General features: G+C 33.2%; 1 protein-coding gene and 1 long non-coding RNA gene across 2 annotated transcripts in view; both read left to right on the top strand.

Annotated features, from left to right (window-relative positions):
* The first annotated feature begins 280 nt into the window (after positions 1-280).
* LOC106627632 (uncharacterized) lies at positions 281-2,878 on the top strand. Its single transcript, XR_011395088.1, has 2 exons — positions 281-834; positions 2,690-2,878. It is a non-coding gene; the product is annotated as an uncharacterized lncRNA (long non-coding RNA).
* Positions 2,879-7,271: 4,393 nt separating this feature from the next.
* Positions 7,272-24,547, top strand: part of LOC106627657 (UPF0047 protein YjbQ) — a 39,553-nt gene continuing 22,277 nt past the window's right edge. The window contains exons 1-2 of the mRNA XM_014247845.3: positions 7,272-7,510; positions 13,810-14,768. Of these exons, the coding sequence (XP_014103320.1) occupies positions 14,570-14,768 (199 nt within the window). The 5' untranslated portion in view covers positions 7,272-7,510; positions 13,810-14,569. The remainder of the gene's footprint in view (positions 7,511-13,809; positions 14,769-24,547) is intronic.

The raw sequence follows: 24,547 nt of genomic DNA, 5'->3' as shown, positions 1-24,547 counted from the left end.
AAATATAGAAAACGATCTTTCGAGGAACCAAAGGTTAGAAGCTTTGGACTAAACTTTAGATAATTAGGAACTGTTACTTCAGCAGAAATATATATTTGTAGAACATAAAAAATCATTGGGCTAGTCTGTTTTCAATGAAATAACTATATTCTGATTCTATCCTGCAACTTTTCAGGTAAGAAATACACTTAAATTTGATTAAAATTTTACTTAGTGGTGTTGACTCATCGTTATACTGTCAAATTTATTTCATTCTGTCATATTTGGGGAACAAATAGTATATATATATAATTTAGTAATTTTAGACCCATATTTTTCAAGCTAAACAAAATAGTAGATAGAACTTGATATCGATGGATGTCACTTTATTACAAGTATGTCTGCCCGCGAATGCGTGAAAAAGAGCACGACGGAAACTGGTTTGAAATAGAAATCAAAACTATTCCATATCTGCAAAAAAAAAACCTCGAGCGATGTTGCATTCAAAAAAGTAGTAAAATAATTGTAAAGTGAAATAGAAATATTTATTTATATTGGCAGGCCGCCGATTGAAGAGGCGCGAGAAACAATAGGCAACTTAAAAGACCGATGACCCATAAGGGTCCTGCAAGAATATTGTACATGAGAAAGCTGTCTGATGGTGTCGCCTAACAAACGCAATTGTCCAAGCACTGCACAGTAATGTTAATCGCTGTATTTATTCACAATCCGTAAAAGCTTCTTCGTCCTTTCGTGACCGTTGATGAAACATGAATCCACTAGTATACAACAGAGGCCAAGGAACAGTCTAAACAGTGGACTACACGAAGAAGGCGAAGACTTTAATATCGGCAGGTATTAGGGTGGTCCAAAAAAACTTTTAATTTTTTTTTCTTAGTTACCATAAAAATCTCATCCGAAAGGATGAAAAAAAAATTCTGGTAAAGTTTGAGCTCTTAATATTAATATTAAGATATTTCCTCATTGATATTTTCGATTTCCCATATAAATAACACATATTCTTATAGGAAATTTACCGATCTACAAAAAAGGCCTGAACTTTTTTTTGGTTGAGTCAACGTATTTCAAGTTATTCGTAGTTTTTTATGATTTTATGTTGGACCGGCTCGCCACTGCTAATTTGGCCGAAGTAATCTAGGAACTGTTGCCTCATCCATCGTATTCACCCCAATTGGAATGAGTAGTTTATCGCCGCCAAGTAGGCTTACTTGACACACTTTCAGAATACATATTTTACAGACGGGTCAAAGAAGTTGGAGCATTGCAGGGTTAAGTGTATTGAGCTAAATGGGAACTCTATTAATAAATAATCCGCCATTTTTTATTGTTGCATATGTAATAAAAAATTCCCTGTTCCCTATCATATTTTTAAATTTATCTGAATGAACTTGCACAATAACAACTTTTTACTTCATTTGAATTACTCCAGTCACATATACATACACAAATATTTGTGCAGAATATGTTGTAACGTGATACACTGTGCAGTGGCAGGTCATTACTTGCAGCACAGCTGAAAATGGGCCACTCCCTGCTGATGGTATTAATTTGTTTTGTTTTGCTCGGACGGATATGCTGAATCAAAAACGTGCGATTACGTGGATACTTTTATATGCAACTATACACATAGTACGTACTAAAATATATAACACATGTATAGAAACATTTTGTTAAGTAAAAATTATGAAAATAGTTGGCATAACTTTAAGATAACAAAGCAAAAAAGTTGATTATGGTAAAGGGCCAGCGCATAGCGTCGTCTTTACTGCGTGATGAACACTTACTATAGCATGTATACATAGTTATTGTTGTTGTCGCTCATCTATTGGCGTGCAGCTCACCGGTTGCGTCTGCTATTCACGTTGGCTTGACCACTGCTAACTATGGCCTTTTTGTGGGTTTACGCTTAAGTAAACAAGTATTTTTGCATTTATTTGACCACAAACTCATTTTTGTTTTTGCTCTAATCCATGACTAATTATTCCGTTATAATTTATTTAAATCTTTCAATACACAGGAGATATATAACGCTTGAGCAGATTTTTATAGTCTCGCAACATGTTTATTAATTTTGTTCGCCTGAGGGTTGTTTGTAACATCTAAAATGTAACAATCTAAAAAACCAACGGAGATAGATATGGAGTTATTACATATGTATATAGACACAAAGTGATCGGAATGTCGAGACGAATTTAGTTCCGGATGTCTGTCTGTATGTCTCTCCGTGCAAGTAAAAATGTATATATATTAATAAAACTTAGAGCACTCTGAATAGGTTGCTTTTGAAAATTCGGAGCATTGCCACGACCACAAAATGCCATTAAATAAAAATATATATATAATCGTAAATGCTATATTATACTTATATATCATCAAGGTATATATGATAGATATAATGTACATATACATATGTTTTGCAACCTACTAAAGCTATATCAACTGGAATTTCTAGGACACTCTTATATTTAAATTAGAAAATGGGCGAAATCGGACAAAACTCACGCCTATTATCCATACAATACAATTTTATACTCCATCTGATATCTATATCTTTTGACCCTTTCAGTTATCGAAATTAGTGCAGTACTTCTTTTCAAAAAGATATACTGCTGAAAATAGATGAAAGCAAACCATGAATTATACCATTTCCCATATAATACTATTTATATAATAATTTTTGTTATTCCAGGTAGTGAAAACGGGGTTTCAAGCATACTGCAGTAGAATTCCAAACAAATACAATCAGTCCAGGCTCCTACTCCTATAGTGATTTTCGACTTTCCGGTTGACGTTATACTATATTTTAGATCAATATGATGTTTTAATGAAATTAAGTAGCTACATTCTCACAGCAGGAAATAAAACAAAACGATTTAAACATGTTCTTAGCCTTTCCTTGTTGATATTTAAGTATAATTTTCAGTTCTTTTAAAGTAATCCCCTGTATGTAGTATCCGTACACACCTAAAAAAAAATTAGTAATAACGTAATTTCAAAATCGGTCCAAAGCATATCTGTTCATCCAATTGACTAGAAAATTCAGTTAATTCATACCATATTTGTCATTCGCTTCGGTCAGTGTACACCAAACATTTAACAGCTCAGCCGGATCAATTGTTAGGCCAACTATGTATTACTTTTCGTAATCGGAGATGGCTAAGCTTCGTGATGTAGACAGAGTTTTACTTTGACCTCTTTTGGTTCAAGTATTAAAATATTTCTCTAACGAAGAAATCTAGTAAGACAAGTTTAGGTTTAGGTTCTTTAAGAAAATTTGAATGAATTATACTGAGTAACTCATTTAACTTTAGCTTTAATAATATATATTTTAAATGTTATGAAATATTTTCTATACTTAAATTTTTAGAATTTGGAAAAGTTCAACGCTTGATTCGCCTGATCCCAGACTCCCTTACTTGTCCACTTTAATATTATTCCTTTTGTATTTTTGACCCTCAACTGTTATCTGTTGTTTCTATATTTAATAGGATTCTTTCTATTTCGGGCAAAATGCGTAAATATATAACTCTTAGACAATATCCTCAAAAGAACAAAAATATATAAAGAATGATAAAAATTGAGATTACCAAAGATTCGTTCTGCTACTTTTTGTTCTTTCAAAAGAAAGTTTTGTTTATAATTAATCTTATTTTTATGATTTTTGATAAATATGTTTACATACATATATCAAAGTAATTATATTTTTTTAGTAATTTACCATAACTCCCAAGCAATTTTTGCGAATGAAAGTTTTGGGTAAACATTTGAAACTTGAATTTAATCTTTCCTTCCTGGCCACCTCATAGCATTCGTAATTCAACTTTAGCCGTTTCCGGTTCCTTTGCGCACTGAGAAGTATTTACATCCACAACAAAGAATCGGTTTCCTTATAAATATTTGAGAACAAGAAGAGCATTCATTCATAAAGCTGTTGAAATAATTTTCCTTAAACTATTTATGGTGGCGGCATTGAGCGGCAAGTGAGTTTGATTCATTTTGGTGAATTCTCAACGATTTGCGGTAGGTGGTGTATTCAAACACGCCTTCATTCATTCATCGTGCCAAATAGTTAGGGCATGACGAGAGACGATTTGAGTTTAGTTGCATTTATGGCGAGTACTTTCTACTTTTAACCAGTTTTTCGCAAAATATCCCTCGATGCAGCACTCCACCACGAAACGAATAGGTGGAAACACGAAAAGTTAAGGTTCACTGCTGCTTGCGAGTGTCTGTTTGTCTGTCCCAAAGAATGCAGAAAATTTTGTCGAGCACATAATAAGGCACAGGAATACTAAATAAATATAGAAAAAAACTGTGCATTTTCCAATTTACATAAATTTAATCAACCGCAGGTCTAACAATTATAATGCTGTGCAAATATATAGTTGAAAGTCTGTTTATGTATGTATATAAACGCCATATATCGGTTAATAGAAAAAATAATATATAAATAATAAGTGTGTGTATAAGTGATAAACCATATAAAAGTATGTGCACAAGGGCTTACAAAATATCAATATGCTGATTAAGTAAGTTTACCTAAAGAAAGCATGTTAAGATATGTAAAGGATTCATCAAAAAAGTTAGTGATGAAAATTTTCAATTTCATGGCAATGAGTGCGCCTGCTGCTTTGGTTTAGGTTCGTGAATGAGCGAACGCGAGTACGACGCGAACTACACAAACGTAGCTACAAACACGCATGCCAATACGAGGCGAGGGGTGTGCAGGGTGCGAATGTACCGTGGCGTTCTTTGTACCATTGGAGCGTTCTGGTTTAGTGTAGTAGCACACTTTTAGGCATTGTAGCGTGGTGGCAGAGTGGAATTGTAGGGTCGTGTGTGTGCCATCAAAAGCGGAAAAGTGCAAAGTGTACCACAGAAGAAAGACAGTGAAGTGAACGCGGTGGCATGTAAAAAGCATGAACGAGTGCAGAGTCAGAGTATTAGCGAAGTCGTAAGAGCATAAAAGAGAAGAAAGAAGGCTAGTGAAACGTGATAGAATCGGCGGAGGTGGAAAACAACGAAAGGAGGCCAGTAAGTGATTTATTTTTTCTTCTTCTTCAATAAATAGTGCATTAAAATAAAATTTCAAAATGTAAACGACGAGAAAAAATGCAAACAGCAAAATTTGTAACGGTTAAAAAATTTTGCAAATCATTTTGTGAACTCACAACAACAATCAAATGTAGTGGTTTTAGTTGAGAAGCGTGTGTGCAAAAATACGGACTACATGTCAGCGAGTAAAATTTTTTAATGTGCCACTGCCACGGCTACTACTACATACATACTTACATACTTATATGAATAAATATATTGTACGTGAAACCAAGCAACTAATCAACCAATCGTTAACCAAAAGTCAAATCAATCCTGCATTGTTAAATGCTGCTAATTTTCTCATGAACAGTTTTCGCACAAATGCAATTTATTCGGTATTAATAATTCGTCTTATTGTGGTTTAAAGCTCGAGTTTCGCTTTTCATCAAATAATAACGTATGTAATACAACGTACGTACATATATCAAGGATGGAGTATTCAAATGTGTGCTACAAAATGCAGGCAATCATTTCAACAGAGCAGCTCAAGCAACAGCACTCAATACGACAGCCCTCTGGAGCGACCACCACCCACTCGTCCTCGTCGCCTACACCCATTTTCACTTCGTCCAATTCAGGCAATTTGTGATCTAAAACTACGCTGTTTGAAAAAATGAGGAAAAAGTAAGATTTGCATGCCTATGCTAGTAAAAGAACTGCGGAAAGTAATGCCTTGAAGTCCAAGAATTTAAAAAGCCTCGAACAAAAAGTAATCAATGTTCGTAGTAACCAAATATTCTGTGCTATCCCCAATATTTTGTTATATATTTTTTATCATATTGTGATTTCGTGGCCTCTAACCTTGTGTCCTAATATGGCTTTGTAGTAGTCGGCTTAAATTCGTCTTCATTTATTTCGATTTTAATGTTTGCATGGATAGTGTTGTGGAGCAAACCGCAACATTTTGTTATGTCACACCCGGATGTGTGAGGTTAGTGCTTGAAACAAATATTTCACTGCGCGATTGCACAAACACAAATATAAAGACACGGAAGACTGTGGAAACACAAAAAAGCAGATTATATCATGACACATAGTAGCTGCAATTTTTAAGTAATTGAAAACACATTTTTTTTTGATTCTTATAATGGATTTTCATATTGGCTTTACTGTCTACCTTAAAATATACTTTCCTCATCTCATTAAAGTTTTGATTTCATGTCATGTTCCACGTTAATAGTATAGGGGAAAAGTAAAATGATTTAGGCACTGTTTAAATTGAAAAAATAGCTTGTTAACGTTGGATAAATTTTTATGGCAAAAACTGAAACTTCAGGGGACGTTTGCAAAAAAAATCAACTTGGTAAATAACGGCCACCTAATATGTATGTACATATGAATTTTAAATCTTTTTCTACTTTACCATAAAATGTAAAACCAAAAAAGAAGATCCAATAGCTAAAATGAGAAGTTAACGAATTAAACTGACTTGTTTCAATGTTTTCCAGTATAAAGTAGAAGCACATCAACAAAGTATGGGTACAAATTTAGCTGCTTCATTTACTACCATGTAATTACCCTGTTGACTTTTGTCTAAATACCTGTGATAGTTTGCTTGCATACAGTTGCATATTCATTAAAACTTAAATGCTATTTGTATAGTGCACGTCAAAAATCTTTCCTAATTCAGATATATATGTATATATGTATACATATGTATGTAATTGGGTACTAAATAGCTATTTTGACACTAGACATCTCGATTTGTAGATACATAAGTATGTACACATAATTTAATATATAATATATTTGTGAATATGTATATTAAAAGCTTTAAGTTTAAAATTTTTATTCACAATGTTTAATGACTAAATTTTTAAAATATTTTGTTAATACAAATTTAATTGAATCTGAATTCAGTTACGCGTGCCACGTCGGTAATACCCTTTAGTTATGTTTAATGAATTTAACAAAAAAAAAATATCGTCATTGATAAATATCTTAGTTATTGGGAATCATTTCAAAAATCTAATTGATTCGTACACATGTTCATGTAAAATCAATGTGCGTGTTAATAAACTTATTCTAAATTACTTCCAATTTGAATTGTACACGTTCATTGCAGATTACTGTATCAGCAACTATAGCGAATTTCATAATTACTCGTTGGTTAAGTGCACGTTGGAACAGTATCGTTGACGTACTCCGCAACGAGTATCAAGAAATAACAGCAAAGAAGAACATGTAAAAAAGAACTTGCGAATTTTCAGAACTGTCAAATACTATGTCATTTGGTCGAGAAAAAATCTTAAAGTGCTAGTTTTCCACTCGATTTGGCAAAAGAAAAATAAATTCACTTTTATATATGAGGGAATTACGTACAAGTGAGAGGTAGTGGTTCCATCAAACGATTTATTTTGAATACAGCGAAAAAATCTTAAAACGCCAAACAAGTATCGTTGACTGCATATCGGTATGTTGATTTGTACAGGTGTGTGTACGTGGCGTGCGGTGACCGCGTACTGTTATGTCAATAATTTAAAAAAAATCAAAGAATTATGAGCATAGTATTATTATAATGAGCTACATATATTTGGTGAATACTTGAAAATTGTCATTTGATGCCTTGTTCGTACCATTTCAAAGTGAAAGGTTTGAAGAAATTTTTTTTATAAAAGAATTCGAATATTTACGTATTTGTTTTTCCTTGTTTTCCGAAATTTCAAATTGAAAATTCCAGGAACAACATATTTTAAAGTATTCATTTGAAGAAATTGATTTTTTTTATACAGTTTGCCTGTTGTGTTTGTCTGCTGTCATTGCCGTACTCCATGCAAGTATATGTATGTTTGTGCATAACCAAATGTACGAATATGTATAGATATTTATCGAAACTCCTCCAAGGAGCCGGTCTGTTAGTACTTGAGTAACTAACGCTACATAACTTAAATAATATAGCACCAAGTGGCAATTAGGACGATAAAGCACGAATTTGCATTTAAGTTCCTTCAGTACAGACAGTTGCTGAGGCTTCGTTATACATTATCGCATGTGTTCTTATATGTACCCGGATTGTGTTGTTTTTGTGCTCTAAAATAAAGAAAGGGCCAAAGGGCAATGACTCTTTATTACAAACACTAGAAAATAATGTGTTTAAAAATTTCCTAGCATATTTTCTTAATACTCTTATAAATGGTATAGTTATTACATATGGACATGCATATCAAGGGATTCTCTCCAAATTCAGGAACCTTAACTTTAGAAGAAAAACTTAAAAATGATTAAATATCTGATCCTTTCTAAATGGCTGAGTGTCATATCCCGTTTGTATTCTTTGGTCCCATTCACTTAAAATACTCCTGTATAGGTATTTAAATCGGGTACAATGTTGTGCTGACAAAATTTCTATTATTTCTCATTAATGTGTAATTTTGTTTTGGTGTTATTTTCCTCTGGAAGGAAATGCCTTTGTGTTGATTATGACTATAACACTTACAAAATAAATGGGTATATTTTAGAATAGCATCCCTTAAATTCGGGGTTAAAATGGGTACGTGCGGATAGAAAAGGTTCTTTAAATTAAGAAAATATATTGTATGTATAGTTGCCGTTGACTTATGGGTTTTGAGATATTTGCATTTATATTTAAAAAATTCAACAATTTAAAGAACGTGTTTATAATGAATTTTACACCTATATTTTTAACTTAAATGATGTATCTGAATATATTCATTGGTGCTTGGTTTGTTGTCTGGAAAGTGAAAAAAATCATTTGGAATTCAAAATTGCTCTATATGGGAAGTAGGCAATCGTTCCGATTGCTCTCATTTTCATTATGTAACATAGGATCATCAGGATTATGTTATATACCGACTAGGGTTATTATCGGATTTGTCCTAAGCGAATTTGGATATTGTAGTTCCGCCCAATTTTTCAAAATTTTTAGACCTCAGGTGTACCTTGCAACTGCAAAGCACTGTACCAATTAACAAGTTTATATTTTTATTTAGTGCTAGTAATGGCATTTTATAGGTTTTTGTTTAATGGCGTTTTGTGGACGGAGCAGTGGTTCGATTAGGCCTATCTACGAACTCGTAATTACTGTTTTTGTTGTCAAGGAACACGTGTACCAAGTTTCATTACAATATCGGAATTTTAACTCAAGTTACAGCTTGCACGGACGGACGGACAGACAGATATATAACTCCATACCTACGTCGATTAGTAATATGTATGTGATACAAACACCGTTTGGTTAACAAAACTTCTATACTTTGTACCAACATGTTGCAAGAGTGTAAGAAAGAATATACCGTCATTACAAAATTTATAATCGTGTGATGAGTTACGCAAAATCTTTCAGAATTTCCTTTCTCTTGATAGATCCCGGTGTTGGATCGACCAGGGTTATTTTAATGAGGTGCGGCCAAAGACCGCCAATGCCGAAAGTAATTCTACATGAAATACTAATAATGTGTTATTTATTTCCTGCCATTAATGTATTATCTGTTTTCTTAATTTCTTTTGGCTCGTTTGCAAAATATGCAGATAAGGTAACACTGATTATTTGTTAGAATGTAACCCCTTTGTTATTGTGTTATTAATAAATATAGTTTAAAAAACTAACAAGTGAAAAATAATTTCTTAAATAAACTGACAGAAATATTGGCCGAAATTTAAAATTTTTAGTTTGAAGTGCTTTAAAAGCTTGTTTTTTTAGTTTTTATATCCTGAAACCCTTTTATATAAGCGTATTAAGTTTGCCACGAAGTTTGTAACACTCAGAAGGAAGCGTCGGACACCCTATAAAATATATACAGCTGTGTTCATAAAAATAGCAGTGCTCATGAGATGCAACTTTAAACTTAATTTTATATATCAAAAAGTAAATGAATGTTCACAAATTTAATTTTGTTTTAACTTTGTGATTATTTTAAGCAAAAAAAAAATCAATTTATTATTCAAAATGTTGTTAATTTTTTTTACATTATTAATTTAAACAAAAAAGTGCTGTTTACAGCTGTTCATAAAAATAGCAGTGAGTAATGAAAACTGTGGAATTAGATGAAAAAAACATTGTTGAACTCCAAAAAACTATTTTAATTTGTTTGCTTGGGTTAGTACATAGTCGTGTACCCACTATTTTTTATTACGGCCTGGCATCTGCGAGGCATAGAATCCACCAAGTCCTGGCAGCGCTTGACAGGGATCCGCTCCCATGATTTTTGAACAACCTCCCAAAGCTGTGATCGAGATGTTGGATTTGCATTTGCAACATATCGTTTAACATCTCCCCATAGGTTTTCAACTGGATTTAAATCCAGAGACTGCGCAAGCCATGACATAAGATCGATCCGCTTTGATGCCATCCAGCTTTTGACTACTTTGCTTGTATGTTTGGGGTCGTTATCTTGTTGAAACGTCCATTTTAGTGGCATTTCCCAATTGGCATAAGGAAACATAACATTTTCTAATATGTTAACATAGGTATACATATCGATCCATGATCCCATCAATCATAAATATATATAACCATAACACTCAATCCGCCGTGTTTAACTGTCTTCAAAGTGTACATAGGATCGTACTCTGTGTTAGGTGGACGTCTGACATATTGTCTGGAGCCCTTTCCACCGAATAACACAATTTTACTTTCGTCACTCCATAAAATATTTCGCCACTTTGTAATGGGCCAATTAAGGTGAATTTTGGCGAACTCCAAACGTGCTTTGACATGTCTGGTGGCTAACAGTGGAACTTTTCGTAGATGGTACGCTTTGAGTCATTTTTTTTATCTTGCTGGACGATGCAAAAGGCTGCGCCCTGCTATATCGCACAATAGATCGGTCCTCATGAGATGTGGTTTCACGTTGGATACCACGATTTTCGGGCATTTCTTTAAAGTTTAAAGCATTATGAATCATTTTAGCAGAACATCCACATATTTCTTGGATGTCTTTATATGTTTTTCCCAGGTTTCTTAGTTGCACTATAATATTTCTTTTTTCAGGAGGACAATGTTTGCCTCTGTCCACTAAGTTAAAAATATAAATTTATTTTAGGGTTTTCTAATGTTAATAATAGTCACTAACACAAAACCACTTACTTTTTATCAATTAAACGTCTTAACAAAATTTTTTTGGCTTATCCTAATACGCACTGCTATTTTAATGAACAGCCAAAGACTGGTGCTTTAGCAAAAAGAGTTGTTCATTTGCTTAAATCTTGCAAATCTAACGGGATTTTTTCGTTTCTTTCATATACACATTTCATTCTACAACAACAATGTGTAGACGTTGGAATAATCGTAACGGAACTTGAAAAAAAATAACATTACTTGATTGCATTTCTCGCTATTGCTATTTTTGTGAACACAGCTGTACATAAATGATCAGCATGATGAGCTGAGTTTATTTAGCCATGTCCCTCTGTTTGTATATATACGAACTAGTCCCTTAGTTTTTTCCTCACAAAGAAGCTGCTCATTTGTCGGAACGGCCGATATCGGACCACTATAGCATATAGCTGCCGTACAAACTGAACAATCGTACTTGTATTGGAAACTTTTTTACTTGACATAATATCTTCACGAAATTTGGCATGAGTTATTTTCTAAGGCAACAATGTAATCTCCGAAGAAATTGTATAGATCGGATGACTTTAGCATATAGCTGCCATATGAACTAAACGATCAGAGTAAAGTGCTTGCATGGAAAACCATTTCATTTGACGAGGTATTTTCACGAAATTAGATTGGAATTAAGTTCTTGTAAGGAACCTTTATATATGTGAAGGGTATTATAGCTTCGGTGCAACCGATATTAACGTTTTTTTCCTGTTTTAAACTATATTTATTTTTAATTTTTTAGTTAAATGTACTTTAAAAGCATATTTTTTTGTATTTTAACTCGTACTTATTATTTGGTCACACGTGGTGTGTTCACTTTATTTAAGGATGCGTTTGAGTAAATTTGTTGTTCAAATGACAGATAGTTTATGCTTTTAGATGCATAGTTTTAGGAACATTTTTTTCAAAGATGGATAGTTAATGCTTTTAGCTACATAGTTCCATAGCCGTTGTACGATTTCGCCCATTTTCACAGTATTTGGAAGAAATAGCTGGGGGACCTCTTATAACAAATTTGGTTGAAATTAGTTCGATATGTATGATATTACATCGAGGCTATGCCCACCTATAAAAAATTTCAGCCAATAGGTGTCCCCTGTGTAGTATCTTAATTTAGTGCATAGTTATAGCACTTTATGCATTTTTTAATGGCTTTTTGTGGGCGTGGCAGTGGTCCGATTACGCCCATCTGCAATAGCGACCTCTCTTGGGTGCCAAGAAACATATGTAGCAAATTTCAACAAGATATCTTAATTTATATTAAAGTTATCGCTTGCACAGACAAACAGTTACAAACTCACATACAGGTGAAGGTAATAAAAGCATTATAAAATGAATTGAACATATATTAAATATTAATATACATATGTATAGTTATAAAGTATTAACTTTAAATGCAAATATCTCAAGTACACATACCTTACTATGTTTTCTTAATCTGGAGAACCTCCTCTATCCGTACGTACCCATTTTAACCACGAATTCGGGGAATGTTTTCTCAAATTTACTCAACATTTTCTTACGCTATAATTTGAGACATGCTTCTCGGCGTTGGTGGGGTTAATTATACAATTAAATACTTCAACGCTATATTATTTAAACAAACAAATTTCACATTTTAAAATACGAGTTCAAATTTAACATTATATGGTACATATATATATATGGTATAAGACATATGTATATAGGTTGCAGCATACTCTTCGTCTTTACAAAGAGATTGAGTAAAGAAAATCAGACTCCACAATTTTTATACTTTGAACAGGCTATATTAAGTTTGCGTCTGTCTGTACGTGTGTATATATGCACTAGTACCTCACTTCTTGAGATATAGGTATGCAATTTTGCACACGAAATTTTTTTCCCATAAAGCTGGCTGTTTGTCGGAACACTATTTTATTTGATCCAATATATTTTCACGAAATTTGAAATGGATTATAGTCTAAAGCAATGGTACAATACAAAATTGTTCCCACGACAGTCGGGTTTATGTAACCGGAACGGACCCGGATTTTTGTCCGGCCAAGAACTGTCAACTCGGCAGAATTCTCCTTACAACAACAATAATAAAACTGTTCAGGTCGGACCACTATAGCAAATAGCTGGCTCTTATGGAAACCTTTTAGTTGTGAGGGTTTTACAACTTCGGTGCAACCAAAGTTAACGTTTTTTCTTATTCTTGTATATATGTGCATGTATTATAGCAGTCAGTTATTTATTTATTTAGTCAATCAATAAAATAAGTTGATTTCTAAAGGTCTTATGATTTGCCTTCCTCGTCAATAGATTTATGCTTTAGGCTTATAAATAAGACTATTTATTAGTTGATTATTCTTAAATATTTATTAAATTTATTATATAAAATACATGTTTGTACATAAAATAAGGAAATATGTGTCATGGGGGAGAACCGTTACAATTCTGCATTTGCGCTCAATTGCATAGATTTCTGGTAAACCTTTGTTGGATTTTTTCAAAGGAATAAATAGGTAATTAGAAATAAAAGAGTGGGGACTCAGTTTTGGTCATAGCTACTTTTGCATGAATGTATTTGCGCAAACTTTATTATATTATACATACATATGTACATATATTCTTTATGTAAAGGTTTAAATGTCATTTCTTTTGCTTTTCTTTAATTTCAGGTGCTTTCCCAATAGATTTGAGCGTAGTAACCAGAATGCAATAATTTCAAGTGGAAACGTGTGCGGCTTAGTGTCTTTAAAAATATAAATCGAGAAACCACAAGAGATTTCTACCACGTGCACCCAAACACGAGTGCTGCAGTATACATCACTGCTATAGATTTGGATGAAATAATTTACAACCGTTCTTAGAATTGAATGTGCAAACTCCCCCAAAGTTGAAGCCAGACAACGAGTAGTGCCAGCTAAGTTGCATTGCAACGATTAATTCAAGAAATTTTCGATTGGTTGCGATTTTAATAGGAAGATAGAAAAAAGTATACGAGTTGTGAAAAAAATTTAGTAATAATTTACAAGCGACTTTACTGCCAAAACGTCGACGAAAAATACAAGCAAAAAATCACCAGCAATTATTGCTGCTTCAGGCCCGACAGCAAGTGGTCGCCGATCGAGCAAAGTGGTAACAGTGGCAGCGGCAGCAGCATCATCTGCTGCTAAAACAACGGCAACGACGACAACAACGGCGATTCCATCGTCATCAGGTGGTGGTGCAGGCACTGGTGCTGGTGTGGCGACAGGAACAGGTGGTGCAAGTGGTGGTGGCGGCGGCGGCGGTGTACATAGTCGCAGTGGACGACGCAGTCATAGCAGCAATATACCGCAACAGCAGCACACTATTAGCAACACCAGAAGCGGCCACAATATTAAGACTAGTGCGAGCCGCAATAGCAACATTCGCAGTTCTTCGTCCAATAGCACAATGGCATCGTCCAATCACCGTGGTGGCGGAGGTGGTGGCGGTGTTGGCGGTAGTTCGGGCCTGCAAATTGGCTCGGCGTGGTTTCAACGCAAAATCAATTTACGACCACAGCATCGAGGTGTTCATTTAGTCACAGAAGAGATACTCCGACAGATGCCCGAATTAGGGCAGTTTTCAGTGGGATTGTGTCACGTGCAAAGTAAGTAAATTCTTGATTATTAAAAGAAAAACTCTTGCAAGTAGCGAAATGTTAAATGTATATTATAATGTTTTACGCTGTTCATTAAAAAATATTGTATAAATTGTTAAGAATATTAAAAAGATTTTTTTTCATAAGCTACCACACTTCGACCCACAGCTTAATATATACTTATGTACATACTCGTACATATGTAAGTTTAACTTTGCAATAATGCATTTTATGCTTTATTGTAATGAGGTTTCTTTAAAAGCCAAAATCAACTTTATTGATTTGCTTGCGTTGAGGTATTTACTTAACAAGTAGCAAATAATCTAAACTAGTTCTCACTTACAAGGTGTACACGTGTAGGCGCTTTTCAATGTAAGCAAAAGCAGCGTCATATGTGTATTGTTTAAAAAAAAAATAACTTATTGCTTTAACCATACCAGGACAAGTATACCTACGTTTATTTTGCATCGTGAAATTTTACCCTCGTAATTATGTATATGGTATACAGTTGTCTACAAAATGATTGTTATTTTCGTTAAACATTGCGAGTTCTCGGAGACCTTTGTTATTGCTTTCCAACAAAAAATAAAATTGTTAGACATTTCCTTTCTGAAATAATCTTTAACCTAAAAAATATTCGCATAATTAGAAAAGTAAGTATATTTCTATAATCTAGCAGGAATTTGAATTAGTTATTGTGAATTTAATCATTGGATTTTTCTGCTCAAGTGGTAGCAAATGCCTTAAATTATAGGATAAAAATGAATAACCAGACGATCCCAATATAGGATACTCCTCCAATATTAATGGTTTTGCGTCTGCCAGGAGCATCAGTGATGGACTAAATTTTTTCAGTTAAGGGGTTACATGGATTTCACGCTTTTGGAGGTACTACTTTGAAAAGTTGCGCGCTCGAGGTCATTTATATAGTCACTTAAAACTTTAAACGCGTTTTTCGTGAAACTGTGTTTTCAAAGTCGGTTGTCAAGATTTCCCGCAAACTACTCAACCGATCTTAATGAAATTTTACACAGGTCTTCAAGATATTAAATATTAATAACCCAACGATTACCCTCCTCCAGCCCAACCGACGCTAGGGGCGCAATCCGCATACGTGCGGAATTAGCCGAGTCAGAAAAGGCAAGCGAGTTTTTTAAGTGTTGAGATCTAAAACTGCTCAGCTACAGAAACAAAAATTTCAACAGCCAAGATCTAAAGTTACAATATAATAGATTGTTACATTTTCATTTATTAAGAGAAAACAATAAAGTCTTTTTAATTTTAAAAAGTGATTCAGATAAGTCAAATGTGCTGGAATGTGAATTAAAATCATGACATATACGGCGGAATGGCTCGTTTAGTTCAAAACTTGATCTACAGGATTTTAGCAGTAAAGGTCTAAACTGGCTCGAAAGGCGAACCGGGATATTTAATTTAATTTCAGACAGGAGAAAAGAACTGCAAACTGTTTCATTCAAAATTTTCACTAAGAATATTATGCCAAGCATTTCCCTACGACTAGAAAGTGTAGGTAGATTAATAAGTTTTAAACGACTAGTGTATGGAGGTAGACTTACCCTAGAATCCCGGAAATGCGCTAAGGCGAGAAGTAAAAATTGTTTTTGAACCGACTCTAACTTGTCAGAATGGATTTGGCAGCTCGGATTCCATACAACAGAGCCATATTCCAATATAGGTCTACCCAAAGTTGTATAAAGTGTTTTAGTAATATACGGATCTCTAAATTTTTTAGACCAACGTTTAACAAAACTGAGGACAGCTTTTGCTTTCAAGACCATGGTATCAATATGAAGACTAAAATTAAGCTTAAGGTCCATATTAACTCCCAAATCAACATAGTTAAAAACTTGCTCTAGAAAGCTTTACATGGTCTTGAATTCAATTACAATTATCTTCTTTCAATTACAATTATTTAAAACAAAAAAACGTCGAGAAGTTCTGCTGTCAACACGGAAGCACTAAATCTTTATCAAATATGTATCTTCGGAATAATAAAAAATTTGAATAAATTGAATAAAAATTTGAAAATAGGGCGTTTTTTGCTCGACGAAACCCATGTAACCCTTTAATACTGAAAATTTTCGTAGGTGTTTGTTTATGAACAAAAAGAAAAAGCTTGCCTTGTGGCCCGTGGCTAAATTGCAAACAATTTTGCGGTCAGATGAATCCCAAATTGAATTACATATTTGGTATTATATGGGTGGGTATATCATGAAGGTTATGATCCTAATATCAGCAAGTTGAGTTTATGCCTCAGTCTGTTGAGTCTACTGACTTCAACCCCATAAAAACCTCAGGACCCATATAAAAAAGTGTTACTGGATGAAAACCAACCAATTCGAGAGATTCGTGGCGAAAAGAGGGAGAGAAAAGTTTGGGAAGGATTACCATTTGAAGTGTGATGCTCTGTTAACTGGAACTAGTAGAACTAGTTTTTCAGCTTATTTAACATAAATTGTGATACACAATTTTGTTTACGTTCCATTGAAATATATAGAATATGGAAATATTAATACATCATTAATAAATATAATGTTCAATAATTTTGAAAAATTCGTACATTGCGATGTTTATCATTGTTGATTATGGGCTTATTAAAGAAATAAAATAACCGTTGTTCTAATTAAGAAAAAAAAACGTTAATTTCGGTTGCACCGAAGCTATAATACCCTTCCCAAATACAAAGGTTCCTTACAAGAACTTGATTCCGATCGTTCAATTTGTATGGCAGCCATATGCTATAGTGATCCGATACAAAAAATTTCTTCGGAGATTACATTGTTGACTTAGAAAATAACTCATGTCAAATTTCGTGAAGATATTACGTCAAATAAAAAAGTTTCCCATACAAGTACTTGATTCCGATCGTTTAGTTTGTATGGCAGCTATATGCTATAGTGGTCGGATATCGGCCGTTCCGACAAATGAGCAGCTTCTTAGTAAGGAAAGGACAAGTTGCAAAATTTCAGGTCGACAGCTTAAAAGCTGAGGGATAAGTTTGCATATATACAGACGGACGGACAGACGGACAGACAGACGGACATGGCTAATCAACTCAGCTCATCATGCTGATAATTTAGTATATATTTTATAGGGTCTCCGGCGTTTCCTTCTGGGTGTTACAAACTTCATGACAAACTTGATATACACTGTTCAATGTATAAAAATATTTCACAAGTACAAATTATCGTTTTTCCTAGGCCCAACATACATAATATTATATCAAGCCCTTTCCGAGAATATAACGTAAGCGACATTTTGTCAATTTTTGTTTTTATACCCGGAAAAGGTTATGGTAAGTTTGCCACGAAGTTTGTAACACCCTTGGAGACCTTATAAAAATATATATAAATGATCATGGGTCGATTTACCCACGTCCGTCTATCTGTCTATACGTGAACCAGTCCTCAGTTTTTGAGACATCGTATTGAAATTTTGTACACGTTCTTGACTCCCAAAGAAGCTGCTCATTTATCAGAACCGCCGATATCGAAACACTTTAACATATGGCTGCCAAAAAAGCTGAACGATCGGAATTAAGTCCTTGTATGGACATTTTTTCTATTTGACGAGATATCTTCACGAAATTTGGCATTGATTACTGTCCACAGCAACTGTACAATCTCCGGAGAAGTATGTTCAGATTGGACAACTATAGCATATAGCTGTCATTCAAACTGACATATCAAAATCAAGTTCTGGTGTGGAATCTTTTTTATTTGTGAACCGCTGTTAACATTTTTTCTTGTTTTTTTTTAATACAATGTTGACAATTATCAATCATATCTAAGCAAAAACTTTCAAAATCCAAGTCAGTATAATAACTGTGCTATCGACTTAACAATTATAACGCGAGCGACAAACAAGCTTCTTCGAGCCTGGGAAAATAACGTAAGCAACATAAAATAAAATAACTAGAAATAAGACATATGAATCAAAAATCGAAAAACGTATGGGTATGATTCTGGTGCACGAAGATAGTAGGTGAACACATGGTTAGTTCATTGTCCAATTGCATTTCACGGAAAGATGGTCTGAAAAGATGTCAAGCGTTTATTTTGGACGAAAGCAAAAATGCCTAATTTATATTTAATGAGATAATTGCGCTAGGCTAAACCGCCATAAAGCCATGTCTCAAAAGTCAGCCAAGTCTAAATAAAATCAGGTACATTTTTCTTATTATAGAAATTATATGTGCACACGACCTCAAGCTAATACATTTTTAGTATAAAAGGCGTTATCAAATTTTTGTTTTTGTTTAATTATTATTATTTTCATAATTACACCACATGGTAAAAATAAACTCAGATTCCTTTAATTCATTCAACAAATTTAAAAAATAAACATATGCTCTAAGAAAATATTTATATGTGCATGTTAAGAAATCAGTTATTTTCTTCAAATGTATTGATGAATTAAGATTGTCAATAAGAAATAGCTTTCCTTTATTATTTTGCACTTGGTTGAATCAAGATGGCATGGATTCAACCAAAGGTTTTAGCTTTGACATCGCGATTAAAGCCCATTTTCAATGTATTGCCATTTTTAATTATTTTGCCGTATTAAACTGGCTTAATCAGATAATATTCCCCACAGCTCATCGATAGGGTGTAAATCCGGCCCTTTTTCTGGCCACTCCTTTTTTGTAAAAGTTGCATTGTGGATCGAGGCATTGTCTTGCTGGAGAATCCAATTGTCTTCGTAAAGTTGCCTTGCGAATTCTATTAATTCACTATCTAGCAACTCCAAATACATTGGTGCATTCATATTTGTCGTTATGTAGCATGTTAGAGATTTTCTTTCATAACAAAAGGCAGCCCACACCATTATACAACCTCCACTGTGTACTCCGTCGAAATCGAACTTTTTTCATCCTAGAATATCACGCTTCATCACTCTTCGTCACAAAATTGGTACATATCTGCAAATGCTAAACGAGTACTTACATATATGGTATGTCTAGGAAAAAGATAAGAAAAAAAGTTGTGGTACCGTAGAAAGGTGTTTTTTGCTAGGATTTGAATGTATAATTTGACACATTCTCATTCTTGTTACATTTAAACAAAAATTACGCTTTATTTGTGAGAAAATCATTTGACAAGTCATCGAGCGTATATTTTGGATTTTTATCATTGCACTGATTAGTACTATACTTTGAAGGGTTTTCGAGAAAATTACTAATTGCATCTCTATAGGGGTTTAGTTTGTTTCACGCATATTTGACTACAAATCCCAAAATATTGACCAGATTTTTATTTTTCCTTTACATTATTTAATTAATTTTAGATTCAAAGGTATTTATTATATGCACTACTATACTATATTTGAAAGAAATAATCAAAAACGCCACTACGATTAAAATAAGAAGGAGTCGACTAACAGTAAATAATAAACGTACCGTATAATAACAATTTACTATAATAGTAGTACAGTGAATAGTTAGAGAAAAAAATTACAAGAAAATATTATATATACATATATGCACATATAATTTAATAATAAGAGAGAGTTATATATACTTTATTGCGGGTTTCATTGAAATCCGCCGATCAACGTCGATGAACTATACTAGAAAAACCTGTTTTTTTTGTAAATTTTGATTTTTGGCGCTTACGGCTTTTTTTGCGGGCTGAATATATTGCTATTGTACCATATTTTCAACCGGTAAGAAAATTAGTCATCAACAATCGATCGTACTGAGAAACACAAATCTGCATAGAGGATTGCAACAACGGAAAACAAAGTTTAAATATTAATCAAATTTTCAACATATGGAGCTAAAAATAAAAAATAATTAATAATATTTTCTATATTTACTATTGAAACTAAAAATGATAGAGACAAGGTTGTGACACGCAATGTCTTAAACGAAACGAACAGTCAAACATTCATTGAAACTGTAGAAAAAGGCCTCACACCTTTTTATTCATGATGTAGCAAACCAATGTCTTCTATCCAAAAAAGAAATGAAACAAAATTACTTTAATTTCTAAACTATCGTTCCTCATTGGAAACACATCTTTTCGAGATGGATAATTTTTGCTGCCGGAAAATGCTCTTGCATAAAATTCGTGACTTTCTACGGAGTGCATTCTTTTACTTAGGCCTCTATTATGGTTTTCAACCCAAATGCATTGGGGCTTAGGTTTGGAAATTTAGTTTTGAAATCAAACCGTCAAAAAAAATTTCGGAAGAACTGTTATCAAATACTTTTTTTGGTATTACGGTTTTCAACTCTGTGCCAGTGAGGTTGACTACAGTATCAAAAAATTTCAACTGCTAACAAGCAGTTGTAGTTAAACATTAATGAATTTATTTAGGAAAAATATTAATAAACAATGGGTGGAAATAACTATTTAATTATATAATTTTAAAATATTTTAATCAGTTATGTTATTATGTACAAATAAATAGAAGGTAAAAAATTTGTTGATCTTGTAGAGTAAAATCTCGAAACTGGACGAGAAAATCTAAAATTTGGAAACAATAATATAAGGGACCACTGGAAGTGTTTTGAACATAAAGAGTAGATACAATCTACCATTCTTTTTTTGTTTTTTTTGCTCCTTTTCAGTCATTGGTGTTTTATCCACAGCGCACAAATATGGTGTTCATAATATTTAAAATCAGGTTTTGTAAATAAATAACTTATGAATCTGCAATAAATATTATTTAAAAGCCATTTAATTGTCAATAAGACCTTGGCTTACTTGTTGTTATGAAGTTCGAATGGATTTGAGTTTTGGCCCCAACATTTTTGTCATCGTAATATAAAAGAAAATGGGTATTAATTTTTGAGCGGTGCGTAATGCTTGGTCGGATAATATGAAGTGTGGTTCAAAATTAGCACGTTATAATGACAGTCAAATACAATTGTTTTTTCAATCCATTGATTGCTCCTAGTTTATAGATTTTTTCTTGGTTCTGTGTAGGTAAAACGAAGTTCTTTAGAATAAATAAACGGATTTTTTTTTATATTACGAGCTATTTACTCTCACTCATGACGCCAAGGGTATGGAAATTCAAGTCATGGCATCAGAACAAAGCCGACAGCAAGTTTTCCCATCGTCATGTCATCATATTCAATTGTGTACGAAATATGATTTCGTATTGCTTTTACCAATCTGTCCGTACATAAAACACGCTAGGTCCATAAATATATGTGAAATTTAGCGCCGTTTTTATTAATCGATTGTGATTGTTTCGGTGTTGACATATTCGTTCCTATGTGCAGACGTTTACCCCTAAATTCATGCCTTCACATACTCGTAGTACTGTATTTAGTTATGTTTTTGTATTGCTATGATTGTAAGTGCTTATATGTTTATACTTGTACATACTTATATTATTTGCTCATTACAATTGCCCCCCCAACCCATTCCAAAACCATTCGGTGCGACTCGGTCGCGGCAGTGAATGAGATTGAGGTTTTCATATGTTGTCTATCATCCTGTGCCCTTCGTGTTGCTTCGATATTATTTCAAGTTCTGCCCTCTCACCTCGTCAATATCTACAGCATATATGGGATTGTTATTGCTGCTGTTGCTTAGTCCTTTTTAATTTGCTCTTTAATTCTACCGACTAAACAAAAATTGAGGTCAAGCTTGGTTACGGATTGTGGTGTGCTGTGCTGCAGTGGAGCGAAGTGTGGCACAACTCTTGGTATAAGAGATAAAGGCATATGGCAAGGCCTTTTCAAATGGCTTTTATGTATTAACTTTTCGATTTCCTTTCATATGATTTTTTGTTTTGTTTTATTACAATCTCTTTCGCATTGTTGTTTGAAGTATTATTAAATTGAGACTCCACATTTCTCACAAGGCTACTTTTACTTTTTTCAACTAATGAGTGGTTGTAACACTCTCACTTATTTCAAATAAATATACTCTTATCTATGAAAACAAATATTATTTTTCAAACTATAATATTTACGAAAATCGTATAAATTGTTAAAATATTATATAATGGAATATGAAGTACCTATGTATATACACTATCCCCATGAACTGTTAAATCAGAATATTTTGAAATATAACGATAGTTTGTAACTAAGAGAGATGTAAAGAAGGACTATGTTCGGCTGTAACTGAACATTTTATACTCTCGCAACTTTCAAGGTTCAAAGCCGCGGAAACACCTTCAGGCGTTGGCAAAACTATATTAATCTAGGGAAAGTATCGCCGTGATTTCGTCTATTTAAGACAAGAGGATACACAAAGATTTCTTACATATTGACGGATAGATGCGGTATAAAGTAAAGCGAAAGTTTAATAGCATAAATTTAAATGTAATCCAGTTGAATCAATACAAGAGAGTAGTATATGAATATTTCAATTGGTTCTGCAAGTGATTCTTAGGAATAGAACGGGAAAATTCTCAGTTTATTAAACATATCAAAATTATAAATCATATACTCAAGATGGTAAAAATAACGAACATGACAGGTTTTAAAGAAATTAATTTTTTGATACCGAATTCATCTGCTTCCCTGCTGTTAAACTTTTTCTAGTCTGCATTTTATTGAAGCTGTATAAGGATCTTTTCTTATGAAGGAACGATATAACTTTGGATGCTACCTCTTACACACTTCCACGCTCTGGATATATATTTATATATATCGACCAATACATGAAAAATGGCTCCATAATTTTACTCCGATGTACAATCAATAGTTATTCGTATTAAAATATCTATAAACGATATGCCTAACACGTTATATTGAATCTTTAGAGGTTCACATACCTCGATTTACTTCATTGTACGGTGATCGTGTAAGAATCGAAATTTGGAAAACCTATTACGAATGGTTACTTCGCAGACGGATGACACTCATATAGCAACGTTATAATTCATTTTTATTTCATAGGCTTTACTATACTTTTTATCAATTTAACTTCCGTGACTCATCATACCATACTCTCGGTTTTTCGCAGCAGTAAACAATCAGTGATAGTGGGTGATGGCCGTTTCTTTCTTCCATAGTCATACTAGGATGACCTCATTAATTCTCATAGTTGTATCTGAAAAAGTTGACATATTACACCTAAATTATATACCCTAAATATCGCATTTAAAATATTGCACTAATTTGTCTGGAAAACTAAGCTTCCACATTTATATTACACATAAGCGTGATTTTTACATAAGTAACTATTTATGTATTATATTTTAAAGTATTTTTACTTCTAGGGATATGGTAAGGAAGGAAAATACCCATAACAGATAATGAAATATGCCAAAGAATTTTTTTGATAAGCCTGAAGGTAAAATCTTTAGATTATAAAAAAGAAAATTTTTGGGCAAAAAAAAATTTTTTTAACATCTAGCCCACTCGCTTTTAAAGTAAATTTTCGAGTTAATATTTCTTTCGGGCCAATTAAAAGTTATCAACTTAAAAATAATTATTGTGGTCGATATTGAAGTTTTAATAAAAAGTCTTAAACGACAACATGCTTTCCTTAAGCGTTAAAATAAAATTTGAGTCAAAAACAAAAAAAAAATTTTAACTCGAAAATTTACTTTAAAATCTACAGATTTTTCTCTCAGGCTAAGCAAACAAATTTTTTTTTCGCTCCAACCTAATATACAGCATATGGCACAAAATCTTTTTTTTATCTTTGAATGTTGTCTGCTTTTTATACTCTCGCAACCTGTTGCTACAGAGTATAATAGTTTTGTTCACCTAACGGTTGTTTGTATCACCTAAAACTAATCGAGTTAGATATAGGGTTATATATATATAAATGATCAGGATGAAGAGACGAGTT

The sequence above is a fragment of the Bactrocera oleae genome, chromosome 3 (assembly GCF_042242935.1).
Source record: "Bactrocera oleae isolate idBacOlea1 chromosome 3, idBacOlea1, whole genome shotgun sequence".
Classification (NCBI taxonomy): domain Eukaryota; kingdom Metazoa; phylum Arthropoda; class Insecta; order Diptera; family Tephritidae; genus Bactrocera; species Bactrocera oleae.
The sequence above is the reverse complement of the archived record's forward strand: the minus strand, read 5'-3'. Positions and strand labels throughout refer to the sequence as shown.